The 24,007-nt window shown below is 42.6% G+C and overlaps 1 protein-coding gene across 9 annotated transcripts in view; it reads right to left on the bottom strand.

The window, feature by feature from the left end:
• dtnba (dystrobrevin, beta a) overlaps window positions 1-24,007 on the bottom strand; it is a 373,718-nt gene that overhangs the window by 11,024 nt on the left and 338,687 nt on the right. For 7 of the 9 annotated variants that reach the window (XM_043675957.1, XM_043676010.1, XM_043675982.1 and 4 more), the window contains one exon: window positions 7,398-7,457. In XM_043675957.1, the coding sequence (XP_043531892.1) occupies window positions 7,398-7,457 (60 nt within the window). The remainder of the gene's footprint in view (window positions 1-7,397; window positions 7,458-24,007) is intronic. The other 2 variants (XM_043675963.1, XM_043676018.1) reach the window with 1 other exon arrangement.

Below are 24,007 nucleotides of genomic sequence, written 5' to 3'. Positions count from 1 at the left end.
AGGGCAACATTTCACTTTGTTGAGTAACTGCCAAAATTGCTGCTGTCTGTAATAGCTTAGCTAGGAACAGAGTGAAGCAGGGACAAGGGCTTAATCTTAATAGCATTAAAAATTAAAATAGATGGTATTTTTTGCATAGTTATGCTTGGTTTCAGTGTAATAATTATCCATTGCTACACAGGCCAATGGAATGAGGGGCAATTGAAGGTTGGGTTGCCATGGAAACCAGTACACTCAAGGCTGAGATTGAGATAAGAGGGGGCCCTGTATTAAGTTGAGAGTTAGAAACTGGGCTGAAAGAAGTAATCCTGGGTAACCAGATGAAACTTGTACCCTGCACATCCTGAAATAAATCTTTGCTTGCTGAACACAAGACTTGGAAGTGGATGTTTATACTGCAACAATTTGGCAATGTGAGCAGACTCTCACAATATTGATCAGTGACACCAGAGTAAACATCAGCATCAAAGACCAAGAGGATACATTTATTTCAGCACCAATTGCATCAGGTCAGTGTTCAAACTCAGCTGACAATGGGCCAATTTAAGGATCCAAATCAGAGAATGGGTCTGTGGGTGCAGTATTCTGGATTAGTGGTGCTGGAAGAGCACAGCAGTTCAGGCAGCATCCGACGAGCAGCGAAATCGACGTTTTGGGCAAAAGCCCTTCATCAGGAATAAAGGCAGAGAGCCTGAAGAGTGGAGAGATAAGCTAGAGGAGGGTGGGGGTAGGGAAAAAGTAGCTGGGCTTTTGCCCGAAATGTCAATTTTACTGCACATTGGATGCTGCCTGAACTGCTGTGCTCTTCCAGCACCATTCTAATCTAGAATCTGGTTTCCAGCATCTGCAGTCATTGTTTTTACCCTGTGGGTGCAGTAATTAGAGACAGTACAGAACCATGATTTGTGCTTTAGTTCCATGGGTAAACAGGAAGGTATAATTATCATTATTCAAAGGGGAAATTGAAGTGAATTGCTGATTAGCCATGGGGTAAAACAGGGAGACCCCACCCATTTTCTGGAGAGCAAACCCCTAGATTATAAAGGGAGGCGGATTGGTCGATTTCCGTCAGACTAGAAACGGAATATCAGTTGTAGCAGAGAGAAACTTAGACCTGGGACCCATAGGGGCACTCATTGGACATTTGGCTCATAAAAATATGATGATCCTAAATAAATTGATTAAGGCTGGGATCCATCAAGTCCACCAGACAACTTTTAGGAATTAATGTGATAAACCGCTGTAGGCAAAGAGGAGGAAGGATTAGTGATTTTGTGTAAATGTTGCCTTGCTATGTGTCAGTCAGGTAAATCTGACAGAGCCAGACTGACTCAGGAAAAAAAGGAACAATTGGAACAGATAAATTAGGAGATAAATGGTATAAAGAGGTAAGTTCAGAATTAGAGTTAGGAACTGGTTTTGATGCAATTGCACAGCACATCTAGTCTCTCCATGCAGAAGTCACTGTCATTGAGTATGATGCCAAAGAGATCCAGTCAAAGGACCTCACAAGGAAATTCAGACGTTGGGAGTTAAAGAGAAACAGGCTGGGCAGGAGGTACTGGTGTCTGCTGAGATAAGAGGAGACAAGTTCCCCTTTCAACATGTGTGTCTGACCACAAAGGAAAAATATTCTGTGTCCCTCACTCCCACCAAACCACAATCAAGGTCAGGACAGCAGAAAAAAATCTGGATTTAAAGAAAATTATTAGGAGAAAGTAAAACAGTATGTTGGAATATAAGCAATAAAAGGGCAAAATAAATACAAACTTGTGTAGAGGTATACAAAGCTTGGTTTGTATGTTTTCATCTTGTGTGAATGATGTTTTCTGTTTGAATATGATTTCTTAAGGAGTCTGCAGGTCATTGAATTAAACGTTAACCCTTTGTGATCTGCTCTTGCATATTGATTTTCTTGGTTGCTGCATATCGTTTAGTATATATTTTTATTACAGTGGAGATATTTAACCGGTTTAAAGTTTGATTTTCCCTCTGGACTTTGGGATATAGGGATACATTTAGATGTGGATGAGATTATGGAATGCGCCTGTGTCAATTTAATGGAATATAGATGACACAAAGGTTGGGGGTGCTGTCGATAGTATCGAGGGCTGGAGCATGGCATAGACAGTATGTAGAGCTGGGCTGAGAAATGGGAGATGGCATTCAACCTGGATAAATGCAAAGTGATGCATTTTGGAAGGTTGAACGCGAATGCTGAATAAAGGATTAAAGACAGGATTCTTGGCAATTTGGAAGAACAGAGGGATCTGGGTGTGCAAGTACATAGTACCCTCAAAGTTGCTACCCAAGTGGATAGGGTTGTAAAGAAGGCATATGGTGTTTTAGCTTTCATTAACAGGGGCATCAGTTTAAGAGCCACAATGTTTTTCTGCAGCTCTACAAGTCCCCGGTGAGACCACACTTGGAATATTGTGTCCAGGTCTGGTTGCCCTACTATAGGAAAGGTACAGAGGCTTTGGAGAGGGTGCAAAGAAGGTTTACCAGGACTGGAGGGCTTGCCTTAAGAAGAAAGGTTGACTAAGCTCGGACTTTTCTTTCTGGAGAGAAGGAGGAAGTGAGGAGACCTGATCAAGGTATACAAGATAATGAGAGGAATAGATAGAGTAAATAGCCAGAGATTTCTCCCCAGGGCAGGATTGACTGCTACGAGGGGTCATAGCTTTAAGATATTAGGAGGAAGGTATAAAGGAGACGTCAGAGGTATGTTCTTTACGCAGAGAGTAGTGAATGCATGGAATGCGTTGCCAGCTGTGGTGATGGAAGCAGAGTCATTGGGGACATTTAAGTCACTGCTGGACATGCACATGGATAGCAGTGAGTTGAGGGGTGTGTAGGTTAAGTTACTATATTTTACATCAGGATTAAAGCTCGGCACAACATCGTGGGCCTAAGGGCCTGTTCTGTGCTGTACTCTTCTGTGTTCTATAAAGTTAAGTTGTGGATCTATGTGAAGTAATTAGTTTTGAGATTTTACTTTGTTCTTTCAACTTTCCAGGATAAAAGAAGAGAGTTATCATAAAGTACAAATTAATTAAAGAATTGTGATGGATTTGTGTTCTGTCTCTTTAAAGAGCTAATGCCGTGTTTTGTTTGGAGTCAGAATGTTACAGGTCTTACTGTGAGAATTCACCACTTGTTCAGTTTGTAATTACAGCTGTCTGAAAACTAAATGAAGAAAGTACGTTTTGGACAAACGTTATAATATAGTTGTTCTATAAAAGAGCTGTACTACCCTGCTTTGTGTTCAGTGTGAAAAAGTTTTATATAGAAGTTTGATTATGAATGAATGAATTATTGAAGTTAAATTGTCAAAACTGCAATTCATTTTACGGCCAGAGTGCACCTGCAAGTATTATTTTAATATATGGGTGAACCTTCAACTCCAGATAATCAGGTTTGTACGTATTAACTGTTAATTGGTGACAATTAATGCTGCAGTAAAAGTAAGGAAAGCTTGAAATAAAAAAAAAACTGCCTGAAGATACGTCATAGAATAGAATCCCTACTGTGTGGAAACAGGCCCAGCAAGGCCACACCGACCCTCCATAGAGTATCCCACCCAAACCCATTCCCCTACATTTACACCTAACCCACACATCCCTAAATATTATGGGCAATTTAGCACAGCCAATTCACCTAATCTACACAACCTTTGGATTGTGGGAGGAAACCAGAGCACCTGGAGGAGAACGTGCAAACTTCACACAGACAATTGCCCAAGGCTGGAATTGAACGTGGGTCCCTGGCGCTGTGATGTAGCAGTGCTAACCACTGAACCACCGTGCCACCCTAATGTCTAAGAAAGAATGTACCAAGGAGCTTGAAACAAAAACATTGAACAGCGGATATAGGTTTTATCTTTGTTTAAAATGCCAAGATAAATGGCTTTTGTATTTATCTTAAAAAGGGGGATGGTGAGCTATATTATGGCCAAGAATATTTACTTTGCCTTTTGTAATTTAACAGAGAATTAATTATTTTGGCTGTCAGCTTCAGGTGGCTACACACCTTTAGCAATTTATTTATAGATTGTACATTATAACAGCTTTAAGTATCTGAATTGTGGGAGAACTTCAACTGCAACAAGATTTCCAGCAGCTTTAAGAACCTTCAACATTATAGCACAGAGATGGACTGAAAATGCCTTGTGCTTTTAGAATTGGATCAGCCTTAATCCAATCAATCTATTTCTTACATCCTAAAACAAAATACTTGAGAATAGGAGAACTGCTGTAAACACATGAAATGGTGAGTGTCAGACATTTTAAAGCAATAAGATTAGGCACAAGAAATAATGAATTATTTAAAGATTCATCCAGCTGGTATTCTACATCATTCAAAGAAAACAGGTTTGGAAACCTAGTCAGCATGGGCAGGTTTGGCTGCAGGGTCTCTTTCCGTGCTATATGACTCTATGATTCTATGAGTTGCATGAAATTTAAAAGGAAATCTAGGAAAACAACATTTTGATGTATATAACAAAAAATAAATTCCTTTTGAAGAGAAATAAGTATTAAAGGGAACATGTCCGTCAACACTATGACTTAAATTTGAGATGTTCTTGAGGTGCTCCAGATAATCAGTTTGTTCTCATTAATTGTTAATTGGTGACAATTAATTCTTCAGTAAAAGTAAGAGATTGAAATTTCAAAAGAACTGTTTAAAGATTTGCTCTAAAATCTGAGAAAGTATGTATCAAAAACTTTGAAACAAAAACAATTGAACAGTGGATGTAGGTTCTATAGGTACAAAACGTGGAGCATAATTTAGCAAATTATTTTAGAGGAAGAAATGCTACTGCAGATAAAGTACAACTGAAAAAAATGTTAATTCCTGGAATAAAATGTTTTATTATAACTGGAAAGATAAAATAATAATAATCTATTGAACTGTACAATTTGTCCATAGCTTGTGAAGATGATAGGATGGTAACTCAAAGGATTTGCAAAATTGTCTCCAAGGGGGAGGTAGTGGAATAAAAGACAATCTGCTTGGAGAAAATAAAACATATTGCTGAAATGGATTCCCAGAACAAGGGGTTCTCATTAATTGTGCGAGTACAGAGATCAGGAATTGAGAAGCTCAGGTGTCACTACCTAGGAAGCTGCCACATCTAATGTAACGGATGTTAATGTGGCTCTGTTCGCTGAGCTGGGAATTTGTGTTGCAGACGTTTCGTCCCCTGTCTAGGTCACATCCTCAGTGCTTGGGAGCCTCCTGTGAAGCGCTTCTGTGATGTTTCCTCCGGCATTTATAGTGGTTTGTCTCTGCTGCTTCCGGTTGTCAGTTCCAGCTGTCCGTTGCAGTGGCCGGTATATTGGGTCCAGATCGATGTGCTTATTGATTGAATCTGTGGATGAGTGCCACACAAACGTCTGCAACACAAATTCTCAGCTCAGCGAACAGAACCACAACGAGCACCCGAGCTACAAATCTTCTCACAAAGTTTGGATGTTAATGTAAAATGTCCTTTTTGTAGGACATGTTTGGACGCATTTGTTGTTTTCATATTTAACCACTCTGTGTTTTAGAATAGAGATTTGGTATTGATTGATAGTAAAAGGAGAAAGTGGTGAGATTTGTACAACTACTTGCTACATGGACAGACACCACTAGCAATGGTCTCAGCTCAAGCTATGTGACCCACATTTTGTTTCTATCAGGGGGTTGGTCAGAAGCAGAGCTTTTCAATATTGTTCAGTGCTTCAGGTAAACCACCAGAGGAATCACAGCAAGTGGGCAGCGTTAACAATAAACACAGTAGCAGCATGGGACTCCCTCACCATGATACATCAACAACAGTTCTGTACTAAGATGTACTGCAGAATGCAGTCCAAGGAGGAGGTAGTTGAGTGGAAACTAAACTGGAAGGGTTAGCACCCCCTGAGGTGTAGTGGTCCACTCTCTCAGGCTACATTCTGACTCTGGTTGTGGGTTTAACACTAACCAATTGTATCTGACAGTAGTTGATGCTAGCCAGATACTAACACAGACTGCTTATGTTTGAGAAGGAGTGTACAATGTTACTACTAATCAAAGCTCCTTCAGTTACACAGATAAAATCTGCTTTACCCCAGAAATCTGGATACTAATTGGGCAAAAGGAACTTTTCAACATCTACTGCCAAAGCTCGAGGTGACTGACAGAACAATGTCAAACTGTTCAACCGTGAGGTAGTACCTCTGTCAGAAAACCTGCCTGAAAACTGCAAGAACATTGGCAAATCTCTCTGGTTTCCTAAACCTGTGGGAGAAAAATTGAGCCATTCAGGAAGACATTGAGATCACCAATTAGTGACAGGGCTTTTGGAACTACAGATGTAATGTACAACTCCATCCTTGGATACAAATCGTCATGTGAATTGGTAATCATATAATCGATAATCATGTTGTGTCTGCCTCCTAAAAGCTAATGGCTGGAGATGGCGAAAGTAGTCTCACAGTCAGGCCTCGAAAGTGGCTGCACTTCACCAGGCTTCACTGTAAGCATTAGAGGAACCCCCTACTTCACCACATCGTCAGCATACAGGTCAGCTCATAAAAGGTGCAAGCTAAAACCTTGGGAATGTTCAGAAAGATTCCCAGTATCCAGGTGGATGGCTAACTGGTGTGACTGAAGAGGGAATGAGGAAATTGATATTAATAGGGTTAAAAATTAATCTGCATGATGGTCTAAGCTGTGGATGTACTCAGTTACAGTTGTAACAATTATCCATCAATGTACTAATGAAATAAAGGGGAAACCAAGGAGCAGAGCCAGGGATGAGAATGAGATAAGAGGGGGACCCACATTAAGTGGAGAATTATAAACTGAGCTGAAATCTTTTGGTTTTAAGAAGTAATGATTGGTAATCAGTGGAAGTATGTCCCAAATATATACTCAGATAAATCTTTGCTTGCTGAACCTGTGATGAAAATGACTGTTAATACAGCAGCTCTGCAGCACAAGCCAATAGACCGACAGCTCGATTTGTATTAGGTCCATAGTATTTGCTGCATCCTCTCTATGAAGAGTGAAGCAAATTGGCTGAAGACAGGCTTCTGTGATTGGTGAGACCTCAGGAGGGTGATCCATTCAGTACTTCTGGTTGAATATGGGCACAAACACGTCAGCCATTGTCTTTGGTTTTGTGTTTCACCAGTGATGAGAAATTGGCTGGATGGCAGTTTTGTGCACGTAATTTCTGAAGTCAGTTTTAACTAAGCAATCCAGGCCTAATCCATCTCTCTGTGTTCATGGCTGCTATTAGTGCAGACTAACTTCATTTATTGAAAGTGAAAATTTCCACACAGCAAGTTAATTTAAAAAATTTAAAGCAAAAATCTGTGGAAAATCCCCAGGAACAGACCAATTCTTATATTTAATACACTCACTCCTTTCTTTTCCATTCTGCAGATTCCCTGCTTCTTCCTCATCCTCACACCCTTCATCTGCTGAAAGAAAAGAGGGCAAGTAAGTGACAGTGCTCTGTGATCGACAGCAATTACTGAGACAGTGCAAATAACCCGGCTCCGTTACACTGAACGACTAGGCCAACTGATCTAAGCACAACAACAATCTTTATCTGTCTTCAAGTATATTCTATACTGAGAGACTTCAAAGTTGTTTCCTAAATATCATTATAATTGACAAGGGATTGAGTTTTCACCTCGTGATAAGCACCTTTCAATACAAAATTTCCTGTTCTGTATTCAGTATTACAAAGATGCAACAGTGATTTTAAAAGAACACATTTAATAATTTGGTTACAGACTGTCTGAGAATACCTCCCACAACGTAACTTAATTCTAAAGGGTTCAGAGTAGGTGACAGGACTTGCTCACCAATCGAATTAAGTACGTTTGTGTAGTAATAGTGAGTATGCATGGTATGGAATGTGGAGATTTTACAGCTCTCTGCCGTCTCAAACACTGTCTATCTATCTCAACGTGACTGAGGTGACTGAGCAATATACGAAAAGGAAAGGGATGCTGTGAGCATTCACTTGTACTCAGAGTGAGTGTGAGCTGTGTCAGTGAGCAGAGAGCCCGGAGATCCACCCCTGAGCTGGGGCAGTGTCCCTGAGCCGGGGCCGTGTCCCTGAGCCGGGGCCGTGTCCCTGAGCATGGGGCCGTGACCCTGAGCATGGGGCCGTGACCCTGAGCATGGGGCCGTGACCCTGAGCATGGGGCCGTGTCCCTGAGCTGGGGCCGTGTCCCTGAGCTGGGGCTGTGTCCCTGAGCTGGGGCAGTGTCCCTGAGCTGGGGCCGTGACCCTGAACCGGGTCAGTGTCCCTGAGCTGGGGCAGTGTCCCTGAGTATGGGCCGTGTCCCTGAGCTGGGGCCGTGTCCCTGAGTATGGGCCGTGTCCCTGAGTATGGGCCGTGTCCCTGAGCTGTGGCAGTGTCCCTGAGCCGGGGCAGTGTCCCTGAGCTGGGGCCGTGTCCCTGAACCGGGTCAGTGTCCCTGAGCTGGGGCAGTATCCCTGAGCCGGGGCCGTGTCCCTGAGCCGGGGCCGTGTCCCTGAGCTGTGGCCGTGACCCTGAGCCGGGGCCGTGTCCCTGAGCCGGGGCCGTGTCCCTGAGCTGGGGCCGTGTCCCTGAGCAGGGGCAGTGTCCCTGACCTGGGGCAGTGTCCCTGAGCATGGGCCGTGTCCCTGAGCTGGGGCAGTGTCCCTGAGCACACAGTATCCTTGTTGCAGCTTTACTGTGAGAGTAACTGGGGCAGCATGGAAGTGCAGAAGCATTCTGTAAATGGGTCGGAGTAATGTCTTAAAAACTCCTGGAGGCCGGCACAGATCAGGTGTCAATGCCCATGGATGTGGGGTGCATGTGGCTGGTGCCAGGGAGCATCCCCTGAGACATTGGCACCTAGTGACGATGTGGAAGGCCATTTCGAGGACGCAGTGAGCTGAAGTCACCAGGTCGTTGCTCTGATCTCCACATTGAGACCTCTCAACGCCCAGGCCATTTACTCAGATAGCAAGTTAACTACTGAGGCTGTTGTGGCACTAACAAGGTGTTTCACAATCTATTATAATTCTGTAATTGGAAAATCGCAGCAGCCCAGTCAGAATCTCGCCTGGGAAATGCACAAAAGGTGCAGTGTGTAGCTCTCAACCAGTGAGAGAGGCTTTGCTGGATTTCAGGTACAAACCCTGGCAAAGCCCATGCCATTCAGACCCCTCCAAGGCCCAGCCCTCTGTTTTTTAAGAGGAAGAGCAGGCTGGGGATAGTGGGGGAGAAATGAAATGATCAGCATTCAGATATTTGGCAAAAACACCCAGTACCAAAGTCAGGAACAATGAAATGATTACAAGAAACAGAAGTGGCTGTCTTATCTATATAATGAAAAGGGAAAATGATAGCTCATGATTATGTCACCTGATTCATAAACCCAGCAGCTTGACTTATGGTCCAGAAACATTATTTCAAATTCCACCGAGGCAACTGAGGGGTTTCCATTCAGTTAATTAGACAGAATGAAGAATTGAGAAGAATTGAGAAACCGTGTCAACAAATTACTGGATTGTGGTAAAAACTGATCACGTTCATTCATATCTTTCAGGGGAAGAAAGTGTGCCTCCACGTCCAGAGACATGTGGTTGACTCTAAACTGCCCTCTCACTTGGTCCAGCAAGCCACTCAAAGGGATCAAGAAGAATGGAAGAGAAATGACCATCAGATATTGACCTGGCAGACAAGACAATGACAGCCAGGCCAGACAGCTCTCACAATCCAAACTGAGAGAGTTCCAGAATCATAGTCAAGCAGGCACTGGAGGAGGCTCCGATATTGCCTGACTGGTCAATTCTCTTCCAGCAGCAAATCAGACCCACCAAAGGTACTGATAACAGTATTATAGAGTCAGGCAGGAGCAGCTACATGAATCATGGAGATGTACAGCACGGAAACAGACCCTTCAGTCCAACCCGTCTATGCCAACCAGATATCCCAACCCAAACTAGTCTCACCTGCCAGCACCCGGCCCATATCCCTCCAAACCCTTCCTATTCATATACCCATCCAGATGTCTTTTAAATGTTGCAATTGTACCAGCCTCCACCACTTCCTCTGGCAGCTCATTCCATACACGTACCACCCTCTGTGTGGAAACGTTGCCCCTTAGGTCTCTTTTACATCTTTCCCCTCTCACCCTAAACCTATGCCCTCTAGTTCTGGACTTCCCCCACCTCAGGGAAAAGACTTTGTTTATTTATCCTCTAAATTTTATAAATCTCTCTAATGTCACCCCTCAGCCTCCGACGCGCCAGGGAAAACAGCCTCAGCCTATTCAGCCTCTCCCTGTAGCTCAAATTCTTCAACCCTGGCAAACATCCTTGTAAATCTTTTCTGGACTCTTTCAAGTTTCACAACATCTTTCTAGAGGAAGAAGACCAGAATTGCACGCAATATTCCAACAGTGGCCTAACCAATGTCCAGTACAGCCACAACATGACCTCCCAATTTATGGCAAATAACATTTTCACCACACAAATGTCAGGGAATAACTAGCTCCGTCGAGATAATTAAAAACATCCACTGATGCTTTATGGCATTGCCAATGCTGATTCCCCCATAAGCATCCTTAGGCTCATCACTGAATAGAAACTTAAGTCGACCAACTGCATAAATTCGGTGGTTTTAAGAAGTCTGAGGCTGGGAATACTGGTAATCAACATCCCACTCCCGAATGTGTGTCCACCATCTACAAGTCACAAGCGAGGGGTGTGATGGAATGTTCTCCACTCACCTTGGCTCGTGCAGTTCAGTCAACACAAAAAAACTCAACAACGTCCAGGGCAAGGAATTCTTTGATTAGCATCCTGTCCACCATTATAAGAATTCATCCCTTTCGCTACTGGCACACTGTAGCTGCTGAGTTTTACTGGGAAAGGACACACTACAGCAATTCACAAAAGCTTCTTTGACAGTGTTTTCCAAACCCATCACCACTAATATCCAGGAGGACAAAGGAAGCAGGCACATTCACTACTATTTGTAAGGACCCTCCAATCACATAACATCTTGAATTGGAAATAAATCACCATTTCATCATTGTCACTGCATAAAAATCCTGGAACTTGTTGCTAACAGCAAAAATAGTGCGACACTGATTGTAGCAATTTGAGATGGCAGCTCATCATCACCTCCACAAGGGCAGTTCAGAGTGGACAATAAATGGCGGCATTGCCAAATAAGACAACAGCTTGCCTTCATACCTCCTGGAAGGCCTGATCATCTGAGATGAAGAATGTGATTGGGGTTGGTGGGAACGTGGATGTGACGTTACAATCAGACCAGTGATGATCTTATTGAATTGCTGAGACAGACAAGGGGCCGAATGTTCTATTTCACTGCTAATTTGCATGTCTGTAGATCCCTGGAGATTGGATGCGAGTGTGGTTTTGGAGGGGAGGCTACATTCAGCAAGTGGTGACTAGCCAATTAGGGCACAGTGCAAAAACTCTTATGAGGCTTGCTGCTTGAAACTCACTTCAGAAACCATCCCCACCTCCTCACCAGCCTGAGGTCCAGCTGCAGCCTCTACAATGGCCACCTGCATCTTTCAACAATCCCACTCTCTGGAAAGGCAACTTTCTGCTGGCTCAGTGCTGGAGAGCTTCCTAGTTACACTCTGGGCAATGACTGGACAATTTGGAAATGGCTGTTCCCCACATAATGCAGACATCTGACTCCCCATTTAGGGGGAAGTGATTGTCTAGTGGTATTGTCACTGGACAATTAATCCTGGGACCCAGGTAATGCTCTGGGGGCCTGGGTTTGAATCCTGCCACAGCAGATGGTGGAACTTGAATTCAATTAGAATAAAATTGGATTTAAGTGTCTAATGATGACATGAATTCATTGCCAATTGCCAGAAAAGCTCATCTGGTTCACCAGTGCCCTTTAGGGAAAGAAACTGCCACCCTTACCTGGTCTGGCCTACATGTGACTCCTGACCCACAGCAATGTGGTTGACTCTTAACTACCACCTGGGCAATTAGGGATGGACAATAAATGCTTGGGCTAGCCACCGACACCCTCATCCTGTGAATGATAAAAAAAATTTCACCCTGACAGTGGGTGCCTGAAGAAAACTCTGCCCTACTTCAACAAAATGGATTAGTCTCACAATAGTTGGATTTAATAGGTCTTTTTTTTAAATTGTACGTGAAGCAAATTTTCCACCGTTATTTAGTGCAGCAACAAATTAAAGTCAAAAACCAAAACGTAACCTGTACAAAACTGTTCCAGCTCTTGACAGCAATCATGTGAGAATTACCTTAAGAACACAGCAGTATGGAAAATATGCTGGAACTGATTTATATGGCGTGCACAATTTTAATCTCCTTCTTTGAATTCCTTGACTAAATCCCTCAGGTTCTACTCAAGCAAATAAATTTATTACTTGGGTGCTGGCCAGGTTGGAAAAGCCATGTAATATTAGATAAATGAATGGTAACCCAAGTCACCAAACCAAACTCTGCTTTTAATTAAAGCTGCCAGTTTCCCTTTTCGAATTCTGCTCAGCTGCAGTTCCAAAACAGGGAAAACATTAATCTACAATGAAGGATAAACTAGTGCACAATCACGTCATACAACATTTTATTATTGATTGCCAACAGTCACACTGTTGCATAATTTATTTTCTATTATATGTGTGTGCGAGAGATTTACAATTTATCAAGAATAGCAAATACTTAATAACACGCTTTAGGCATGCAACACATGTATTCTAATATAATTGTTGCCCTTAATTTTAACACAGTGATTACTACAAGATTTCACACATACAATTGCATAGTTTCACTTGTCACAAGGCCAATGGCACAGCGCAGAGTGTGTCTGATTACGGATTAGAAGATTATGGGTTTGATTCACTCTTTCCGTGGCTGTGGTCCTAACCTTTCATCAGATTTCTCGAAAAGAAAATGTATATATAAAAATATATTCTTTAAAAGGTGCTGATATCAATACTATTTTTGGAGTATTGCAAACATATGATGTGGATTTAGAATGCTTACCTTGGAATGTTCTCTATTCTCTCTGTGCATTTAAATAGAGGATTAAGATAATAAGATAAATGAACAGAATTAGGCCATTCGACCCATTGAATCTGCTCTGCCATTTGACCATGGCTGACATGTTTCTCAACCCCATTCTCCTGCCTTCTCCCTGGAACCCTCGATCATGCTACCAATCAGGAACCTGCCTGAAGTATACTCAATGACTTGGCCTCCACAGCCTTCTGCGGCAATGAGTCCCACAGATTCACCACCCTTTGGCTGAAGAAATTCCTACTCATCTCAATTTTAAAGGGTCATCACTTCACTTTCAGGCTGTGTCCTCAAGTCCTAGTCGAGTGGAAAACATCTACTCCACGTCCACTCTCAGTCCAGGCCTCTCAATATTCTGTACGTTTCAATCAGATCGCTCCTCATCCTTCTAAATGCTAGAGTACAGTCCCAGAGTCCTCAACCACTCCTTATATAACAAGCCCTTCATTCCCGGGATCGTCATTGTAAACCTCCTCCAACTCCACCCATCCTTCCTTTGATAAGGGGCCCAAAACTGCTCACAATATTCCAAATGCAGTCTGACCAAAAGTGCATTCCTGCTAACATCCTGGAAATTTTGTTTAAAGTATAACGACACAGATATTTTCAAACAGCCCTCTATTACTGGCAGCTTTCAGCCAGGGACATTTCTGAGTTTCATTTTGTATTATTTTATTAATCCTGGAGGGAAAAAGGAAATTGTTACCAAGTTTCAACATAGAGCTGAGGAACTGGTTTTTTGTTAATTATAATGTGCTGTCCTGAAAATCACTTAATCTGCAGCAGTTCTATTCTTGTTGCTAATATACAGTCAAAACATCAACAGATAATTGCAATATATTTAAATGTGAGCATTTGCTCATTAAATAAGATATGCAATATCTACCACTATTATTTCATTAAACAAGGATGATCAATGATCTTGTTTCAGAGGCTATTAATTCATTTGGTCCTGAGAAAGCTTTCATGTCTGAGTTTAATTGGAGATCCATACCTCATGAAAGAATGCTTGATGGCCAAAACTCCCGTTGATTTTTAAACTGTGTGAGAATACACTTGTAAAAGGAATTGTAGTCACATTCAGTCTTGACTAAGGGTTCAACCCAAGATGTCAATTCATCAGTTCTCTACACAGATGTTGTCTGATCTGCTGTGTATTTCCAGCATTTTCTGTTCACCCTAAACACTGTGAACAATCCAATTTCAGCTTTATTGTTTTTATGAACTGCAGTATAAATATCATGCTGCCTTGCAATTTCAATACATTACTTTGTCTGCAAAACAAATTAGACTATTATTTTTTGTTTACATATATTACCCTGATGGTGTGCATCTTGTAGATGGTACACGCTGCTACTACTAAGCATTGGTGGTCGAGGGAGTGGATGTTTGTGGATGTGGTGTTAATCAAGCGGGGGCTACTTTGTCCTGGATGGTGTGGAGCTGCCCCCTCACCCAGACTTGTGTGATTGCAAATAGCGCAAGCTCAGGATCACAGGAGGCTCTGCCTACTTGCAACCACATTTATGTATATCAGAAATGTTGAACAAAAGCGCAAGACAGTTTAAATGATAACAATTCTCTATTGATCAAGAAGCATTTAGATGAGTCATCTGTCAAAGCTCATATGCCACCAGATTATTTTTTCCACATGGTCTCACTGTAATATAAAATATCTACATTGAAGAGAAAGGGGAGTGTTGCTGAACAAAGAGACCTTGGAGTGCAGGTTCACAGGTCCTTGAAAGTGGAGTCACAGGGAGATAGGATAGTGAAGAAGGCGTTTGGTATGCTTTCCTTTATTGGTCAGAGCATAGAGTACTAGAGTTGGGAGATCATTGGTGAGGGGGAGAAAGTGAGGACTGCAGATGCTGGAGATCAGAGCTGAAAATGTGTTGCTGGAAAATTGGTGAGGCCACTTTTGGAACGCTGTGTGTAATCCTGGTCGCCCTGCTATAGGAATGATGTTCTGAAACCTGAAAGGGTTCAGAAAAGATTTACAAGGATGTTGCCAGGTTTGGAGGAGAGAGGCTGAATAGACTAGGGCTATTTTCCTGGAGTGTCAGAGACTGAGGGGTGACGTTATAGAGATTTATAAAATCATGAGGGGCATGGATAGGATAAAGAGACAAAGTCCTTTCCCTGGAGTGGGGGGGGGGGGGGAACTAGAGGGCATAGGTTTAGGGTGAGAAGGGACCCATGGGACAACCTTTTCTTGCAGAGGGTGGTGTGTATATGGAATAAGCTGCTAGAGAAAGTGGTGGAGGCTGGTACAATTACAACATTTAAAAGGCATCTGGATGGGTTTATGAATAGGAAGGGTTTAGAGGAATATGGGTCAAGTGCTGGCAAATGGGACTAGATTGGGTTGGGATATCCGGTCGGCACGGACGGGTTGGATCGAAGGGTCTGGTTCTGCGCTGTACATCTCTATGACTCCAAATAAAACTCCACTTGCTTCCATGAGGAGGACATATTCCTTCTCATTCACCTCTTGGAATAATAGCAAATACTTACAATGATGTGCCTTACACTTTATATGTATTTTGTACATTATTTCATGATGCTTCACAATGGCATTATCAAACAGCATTGGACACTGAGCTATATTGGAGGTGTTAGGATAGGTGACCAAAACCCTGGTCAGAGAAGTAAACTTTAGGGAGTACATTAAAGGAGGGGAGGTAGTGTAGGTTATGGCAGACACTTCCAATTATACAGTCTGAAAGCATGGCTACCAGTGCATCGCAATTGGAGATAAGCACAAGAGATGGAGCTAGAAAATTCGAGAGCTTATGTATAAGGCTATGGAGAGATTTGAGAAAGAGAATGGGAATTTAAAACTGAAATAATTTCTAGACCAGGACACAATGTCATTTGGCCACTAAAGGGGTGTTGACTGAATAGGGCTTGGTCCACTGTGTTAGGATATGGTCAGCAGAGCTTTAGTTGGGCTTGAGTTAATGGAAAGTGCAATACTGGAGGTGAGCCAGGAGCACACTCAAAAAGCCAACTCTCAAGGTGGCAGGGACATGAATGAAGGTTTCAGCAGCAGCTGAGCTAAAACACAGGTGAAAGGAGTCACAGAGCTATAAACACATGGGTGTGCTGGGGCTGATCTGATTCAAAAGCTCATCTCTGGGTCAAACAGGCTACAAAGGTTGCAGAACGTATGCTGAATTTCAGACAGTGGCAGGAAGACAGCAGCTGCACAGCAGAATTCCTTGTATTCTTCAACAGTGAGGCATCCCCTGAGCATGAACTGTATCAAACGTCAGCAGGCAGAAGCATCTCAAAGTGCAAATTACTTTAAATCCTCTGTGTGTTCTAGACCTGCGGAAGTTGATAAGGCTGCATTGACACTCAGGTCAGTACACAATCTACAATACAGACCACAACAACTTGTCAAGCTTCCTTTGTTAGCAATATTATTCTCCAGATAATTTTACCCTCCTAACTGGATTTCCCATTTTATAAGCATGCTTTCAGCCATTGCAATCAAGGACTATTTTAAAAGATACTTGCTTAAGAAAAAAAATTTGCTATCAAGATATTTCTTGATGTATTAGCAGTAGCTCAGTAAAGATTGGTTGATACATTTGAAAGCGAGTCCACCAAAAAGCAACATATTAAATCTCTAAGTTGTCCCACCTGTGATCAATCCAATTTAGAGAATTGGGTGTTACTTTTATAAAATATACAGAACATTTTCTCATTAGAGGCAGTTTCTCAAAAACATTAACAAAATAACCATTCAAACTCTTTTGAAAATGTACCAGCCTAATTTCTGCAGTTTCCTCATGGTCTGCAAATTAGTGCGAATAGGGCAAACTTCCGCCAGCGATGAGCTCATCCTGGGGACATGGCCAGGTTTTTGAGTGGGCCCTGGTTCTAGTGCAATATTTTTTGAAACTAGCACCGAAACAGAAAACTTGCAAAATCTCAAGTTGCTTTGATTAAAATTTGTACTTTACGTCTGCTGATCTTTTGTGCTGGTTACACTAACAATGTAGGAACTGTATTGCACAAATTGAATGCAAGCAAGAAGGAACCCCACTAAAGCATTTATCTCACTCTGTATGCATGAGAAGCTAAACATTTTCTGTTTCCAAGCTATAGGTTCAGTGAATTTATTAGTTCATTTCCTATAATTAATAATGTTATGCGAGAAACCATCATTGGCTTTTCATCCATCGATATCCACAAGTTAGTAGCCTTGACACCCTTTCTATAGAATCTGGTTTATCTCAAACAGACTGGAGTTGATGCTGAGGCAGCTCACTGATTTGTTTTTGTAGTTTTTTTGGTTTTTTTGTTGTTATTGCTTTTCCTGATTTCTCGAGTCTTGACCTTTCAGTTTTGGATTTACTTTTTCTCTTCCTATATTTGCTCGGTACAGGCAATCCATAATTTATGAATGCTCATACTTACAAATGAGATACTATGGATGGGTGTATCAACATTAATTTTAATTTTAAAGATCTGACGTAAGAACATTTCCTTGGCTATGTTATTTTGTCTTGCACTGAGTTCGGACTTGTGTACAAATCAGCTTGCGAGCAGACTCCAGAATGGAACATATAGACCCTTATTCAACTTCCAATTTTTATTTGCTTTTGCATTTCCTTCTTCATTACCTTCTCTGTGTCCTTTATTTCTATTACTTTTCAATTTTCTCACTTTGTTTAGTTTTGTTCTCTCTTGAAATTTATGTCCCCTCCTCAATAGTCCCTGATTTAATTTGTTTTCATCATAATTTATCAACAGGGTTCTCTACTCCTTTTCATTCTGCTCTGAAAATCTTGAGTCTTTCTGCTCCCCCTCCAACTGATGATCGTAGTTCAGAAAGGGCATGGGAAAGCTGATAACACTGAAATGATGCAGTTCCTGGCATGATTGACATTGGATTTTATATCAGTAAGGGAAGTTTGTATATAGAGTAAAGAATTTCCGACCTTCCACTCTCTTTTAATCAGGTTGAATATTGAATTACAAGCAATAATGTGTGTTACAGTTTATTCATTGCATATGACAGAACACATGTTCTGCAGGTTCTCAGTGATATCTCAGTGAATAACTGACTCCGACAGACTCGGATTGATTACTGCTTAATTCTCTCAATCCTGTCCCGATTATGGAGGAGCTATTCCCTGCCCTGTTGGTGATCTAGTAATCCCACCTTGAAGAACACCCAGTAGCAAAGGACCATGCTGAGAGGCCCGAGAGTGGAACAGTTTCCAATATTTAAAGCTCAAGCTTTCATGCTAGCGCCAACAATAATGTTCTTCCCTTCTGTGTGATTATATTCCAGCAAGGAGAAGATATTGGAAGAAGGTAATTGGCAAGAACAATAAATAAATAAACAACTCATTACCAAATCAACTCATTCATCTTAGGTTCAATGCATGATGTTGGGAAGATTGGTTGCAATGCAGATCTAATCTCTCTTTTGCTCCTTCATGGGATCTGGGCATTGCTGCTAATCTGGCCCATCCCTAACTGCCTTTAGTAAGGTATGGTGTGCCACCTTCTTGAACCACTGCATCCTTTGGCCAATGGTACACCAACAAATCCTATCAGGATGGGAGTTTGAGGATTGTAGCCCAGCCACAGTGGAGGAACAGTGATATAAATATATAATGGGCGCCACAGTGGCACAGTGATTCGCACTGCTGCCTCACAGCGCCAGAGACCCGGGTTCAATTCCCACCTCAGGCAACTGACTGTGTGGAGTTTGCACATTCTCCCCATGTCTGTGTGGGTTTCCTCCACAGTCCAAAAATGTGCGAGTTAGGTGAATTAGCCATGCTAAATTGCCCGTAGTGTTAGGTGAAGGGGTAAACATAGGGGAATGGGTCTGGGTGGGTTACTCTTTGGAGGGTCGGTGTGGACTTGTTGGGCCAAAGGGACTGTTTCCACTCTGTAAGTAATCTGATCTAAATAATTCCGAGTCAGACTGCATGTAGTTTTGAGGTAAACTGATAGGTGGCAGAGTTTCCATCTACCTGCTTGCCCTTCTCAGTCGCAGAAGGAATACACGAACATGACCTCACCATTGTCTTGTACAGCTGCAACAGGATGACCCAACTCCTATACTCAATGCTCTGATCGATGAAAGCAAACATGTCAAAATCCTTCTTTATCGCCCTGTCTACCAGTGACTCTACACTCTAGGAGCCAAGAACCTGGACCCATGGATCCCTTTGTTCTCTACCACTCCCCAGGGCCCTCCCTTTGACTGGGTAAGTCCTGCCCTGGTTTGACCCATCAAAATACAACACCCTGCGTTTATCTAAACTAAATTCCATCTGCTATTCCTCGTCCCACTCCACTGCTGCAGTTGATCAAGATCTCACCGCATTCTCAGATAACCTTCTTCACTGTCCACTCCACCACCAATCATGGTGTCATCCGCAAACTTACAAACCATACCTCCTAAAATCTCATTCAAATCACGTATATAAATCATAGGAAGCCGTGGATCCAGCACCAATCCCTGTGGCATACCACTGCTAGTAGCCTGAAAAACAACTCTCTACCTCCACCACCCTCTGTCTTTTACTATTAAGTCAATTTTGTATCCAATTGACTAGCTCTTCATGGATCCCATGAGATTTAACCTTACTTAACAACCTATGTGGTAGCTTGTCGAAGTCCCTGTTAAAGTCCATGTAGACAATGTCTACTGCACTGCCCTCATCTACATTTCTTGGTCACCCCTTCAAAAAACTCAAATTCATGAGACTCGACTGCCCATGCACCAAGCCATGCTGACTATCCCAATTGAGTCCTTGCCTCTCCAAACGCCTATAGATCCTGTCTCTCAGAATCCCGTCAAAACAACATACCCCCACTACAGATGTTAGGCTCACCGGTCTGTAGTTCCGAGGCATTTCCCTGCAGACTTTCTTAAATAATGGCCAAACATTACCCATCCTCCAATCTTCGGGCACCTCATCTGTGGCTGACAATAGTACAAATATCTCTGCTAGGAGCCCTGCAGTTTTCTCCTTAGCCTCCCACAAAGTCCCAGGGTACACTTCATCAAGTCTTGGAGATTTATCTACTTTAACACATTTTAAGACTTCCAGCACCTCTTTTGGAATGTGGACTCTCTTCAAGATGTCCCCAAGTTCCCTAGCATCCATGCCTTTCTCAACCATAAATACTGATGAGAACTATTCATTTAGGATCTCTTGTGGCTCTGCACATAGATGACCTTGTTGACCTTAAGAGGCCATATTCTCTCCCTAGTTACTCTTTCATCCTTCATGTACTTGCAGAATCTCTTTGGATTCTCCTTTACCTTATCTGCCAAAGCCACTGCTTGTCCTCTTTTAGCCCTCCTAATTTCTCTCTTAAATGTACTCTAAGACTCTTTATACTCAAGGAGATCACTTGATCCCAATATATGTCCCAATACATGCCTATACTTGTCATTAGCTTCCTCCTTTTTCTTGACCAGGGCCACAATAACTCATATCATCCAGGGTTTCCGACTCCTGCCAGCCTTACCCTTCACTCTAACAGGAACATGCTGGCCGTGAACCCTCATTAACACACTTTTGAAAGTGTCCCACTTACCAGACATCCCCTTGCCTGGAAACAGCCTCCCACAATCAACTTTTGAAAGTTCCTGTCTAAGACCACCAACATTGGCCTTGCCCCAATTTAGGACTTTAACTCACGGATCAGACTTATCCTTTTCCATTGATGTTTAAAAACTAATGGAATTATTGCTTTTGGTTCTGAAGTGCTCCCTTACTAACACTTCTGTCACTTACCCTGCCTTATCTCTCAAGATGAGGTCAAGTTTTGCTCCTCCTCTAGAAGGGCCATTTACATTCTGCAGGAGAAATTCTTCCTGAACACACTTAACAAATTTCTCTCCATCCAAGCGCTGAAGACCTTGGCAGTCCATACAGCGACTATAGAAATGAGAAACTAACGGCAATTTCCAGTTAAATGCACAACTTCTGAAGAACTTTTCTGACCCTGGAACATTAATGTTATATTTGTCTAATGCTCTTTCCATTTTTTTTTATTATTTCAACATGATTCTTAAAGAGGTTTATTTGAGTGGGAGCAGCGTCGAAGTAAAAGCGAACCCGGGAGACTACAGCAAAGGTAAGACAGTTTGTTTTAAAATTGCTTACCTGTAGCGGGCAGCGGTGTGTTTTTTTTTTACTCTCTCTCCACAGAAAGAGCGGGAGCAGCAGAGGAAGTGACGGCAAGCAGAGGGGCAGCCGGGAAGGAAAAGTGAGTATATAAGTCAGGAAGGCGGCTAAACCCGAGATTCTACACCTGTAGTATCTCCCACCCACCCTCCTCCTCTAACCTTCTTAACTATTCTGCAGCAAGTGTTGGTTGCTGGAAGAACTCCGGCTCAGAATTGATGATCTGGAATCTGAGCTTCAAACACTGCAGCACATCCGGGAGGGGGAGTGTTACCTGGATGCTTTGTTTCAGGAGGCAGTCACACCTGGGAGATTCACATTCAGCTAGTGATCAGGCACAAAAGAGTGTGACTGTAAGTGAGGCAGGTAGGGGGAACCTGAGTTCAGGAGTGGAGGAGCCTCAGCCCTTGACCTTGTCCAATAGGTATGAGATTCTTGCTCCCTGTACAGATGAGGAAAAGGGCTCTGGACAGGATGAGCCAACTGACCAAGGCACCATGGTCCAGAAGGCCATTCAAGAGGGGGGAGCTAATAGACAAGTAGTGGTTATAGGGGATTCTATAATTAGGGGGACAGATAGTATCCTTTGCAAACCGGATCGGGAGTCTCGCATGGTGTGTTGCCTGCCCGGTGCCAGAGTGCGAGACATCTCCGACCGGCTTGAAAGGATATTGGAGCGGGAGGGGGAGGATCCAGTTGTTGTGGTCCACGTTGGTACCAACAACATAGGCAAGACTAAGGTGGAGGACCTGTTTGGGCAATAGGCAGGAAATTGAAGCACATGTCCTCAAGGGTCATAATCTCCGGATTACTGCCCGAGCCACGTGCCAATTGGCATAGGGACAAGAAAATTAGGCAAGTAAACACGTGGCTAAGGGATTGGTGTGGGAAAGAGGGATTCCACTTCATGGGGAATTGGCATCAGTTTTGGAACAGGGGGGATCTGTACCATTGGGACGGTCTCCACCTGAACCGATCAGGTACCAATGTTCTAGCGAAGAGGATAAATAGGGTGGTCAGTAGGACTTTAAACTTCTGAGTTGGGGGGAAGGGAAAGTGAAAGCAACAGGGAGTATGGAGGTAAATGGCAAGATAAGCAGCAGGATAGAATGTTTCCAGGCGGATTTAAAATTGAGGCAGACTGAGAATACAGTAAAAAGCAAGGATAACTTAGGACATATGACTTCCAACATCTCTAATGATAAGGAAGTTAGCATTAAGGCACTTTACCTGAATGCTCGTACCATACATAACAAAGCCGATGAACTAATGACACAGATAATAGTGAATGATTATGATGTAGTAGGCATCACAGAGACTTGGTTACAGGGGGGTCAGGACTGGCAGTTAAACCTCCATGGTTTTTCAACTTATCAAAAAGACAGAGAGGTGGGCAGAGGGGGTGGGGTTGCCTTGTTAGTTAAGAACAAAATTAAATCTATGGTATTGAATGACATAGCGGCGGATGATGTGGAGTCTGTGTGGGTGGAATTGAGGAACCACAAAGGCAAAAAAAAAACATAATTGGAGTTGTGTACAGACCTCCTAACAGTGGTCAGGACCAGGGACGCAACATGTACCGGGAAATAGAGAAGGCATGTCAGAAAGGCAAGGTTACATTGATCATGGGAGACTTCAATATGAAGGTGGACTGGGTAAATAATGTTGTTAGTGGACCTAAAGAAAGGGAATTCATGGAATGCTTACAGGATGGATTTTTGGAACAGCTTGTCATGGAGCCCACAAGAGAGCAGGCTATTCTGGACCTAATGCTTTGCAATGAACCAGACTCTATAAAAGATCTTAAAGTAAGGGAACCCTTAGGAAGTAGCGACCATAATATGATAGAGTTCAGTCTGCAGTTTGAAAGGGAGAAGGCAAAATCGGATGTAATAGTGTTACAGTTGAATAAAGGTAATTATGAGGGCATGAGAGAGGAACTGACTAAAATAGACTGGAAGCAGAGGCTAACCGGGAAGACAGCAGAGCAAAAATGGCAGGAGTTTGTAGGTATAATTGAGGACACTGTACAGAGGTTCATTCCCAAGAAAAGAAAGATTAACCGGGGAGGGATTAGACAACCTTGGCTGACAAAGGAAGTCAGGAAATGTATTAAAGAAAAAGAGAGATCCTATAAAATGGCTAAGAACAGTGGGAAATCAGAAGATTGGGAAGGATACAAAAGCAAACAGAGGATAACAAAGAGTGTAATAAGAAAGGAGAGGATCAAATATGAAGGTAGGCTAGCCAATAATATTAGAAATAATAGTAAAAGTTTCTTTCAGTACATAAGAAACAAACAACAGGCAAAAGTAGACATTGGGCCACTTCAAACTGATGCAGGAAACCTAGTGATGGGAGATAAGGAAATAGCAGGAGAACTTAACAAGTACTTTGCGTCAGTCTTCACAGTAGAAGACATGAGTAATATCCCAAAAATTAAAGGGTGTCACGGGGCTGAGTTGAGTATGGTTGCCATTACGAAAGAGACAGTGCTAGAAAAGTTAAAAAGTCTTAAAATTGATAAATCTCCTGGCCCCGATGGGATACAACCTAGAGTTCTGAGAGAGGTGGCTGAGGAAATAGCAGAGGCATTGGTTGAGATCTTTCAAGAGTCACTGGAGTCAGGAAAGGTCCCGGATGATTGGAAGATGGCTGTTGTAACCCCCTTGTTCAAGAAAGGATCAAGGCAAAAGATAGAAAATTATAGGCCAATCAGCTTAACCTCGGTTGTTGGTAAAATTCGAGAATCCATCATTAAGGATGAG

This window comes from Chiloscyllium plagiosum, chromosome 3 (genome assembly GCF_004010195.1).
Source record: "Chiloscyllium plagiosum isolate BGI_BamShark_2017 chromosome 3, ASM401019v2, whole genome shotgun sequence".
Lineage (NCBI taxonomy): Eukaryota > Metazoa > Chordata > Chondrichthyes > Orectolobiformes > Hemiscylliidae > Chiloscyllium > Chiloscyllium plagiosum.
The sequence above is the reverse complement of the archived record's forward strand: the minus strand, read 5'-3'. Positions and strand labels throughout refer to the sequence as shown.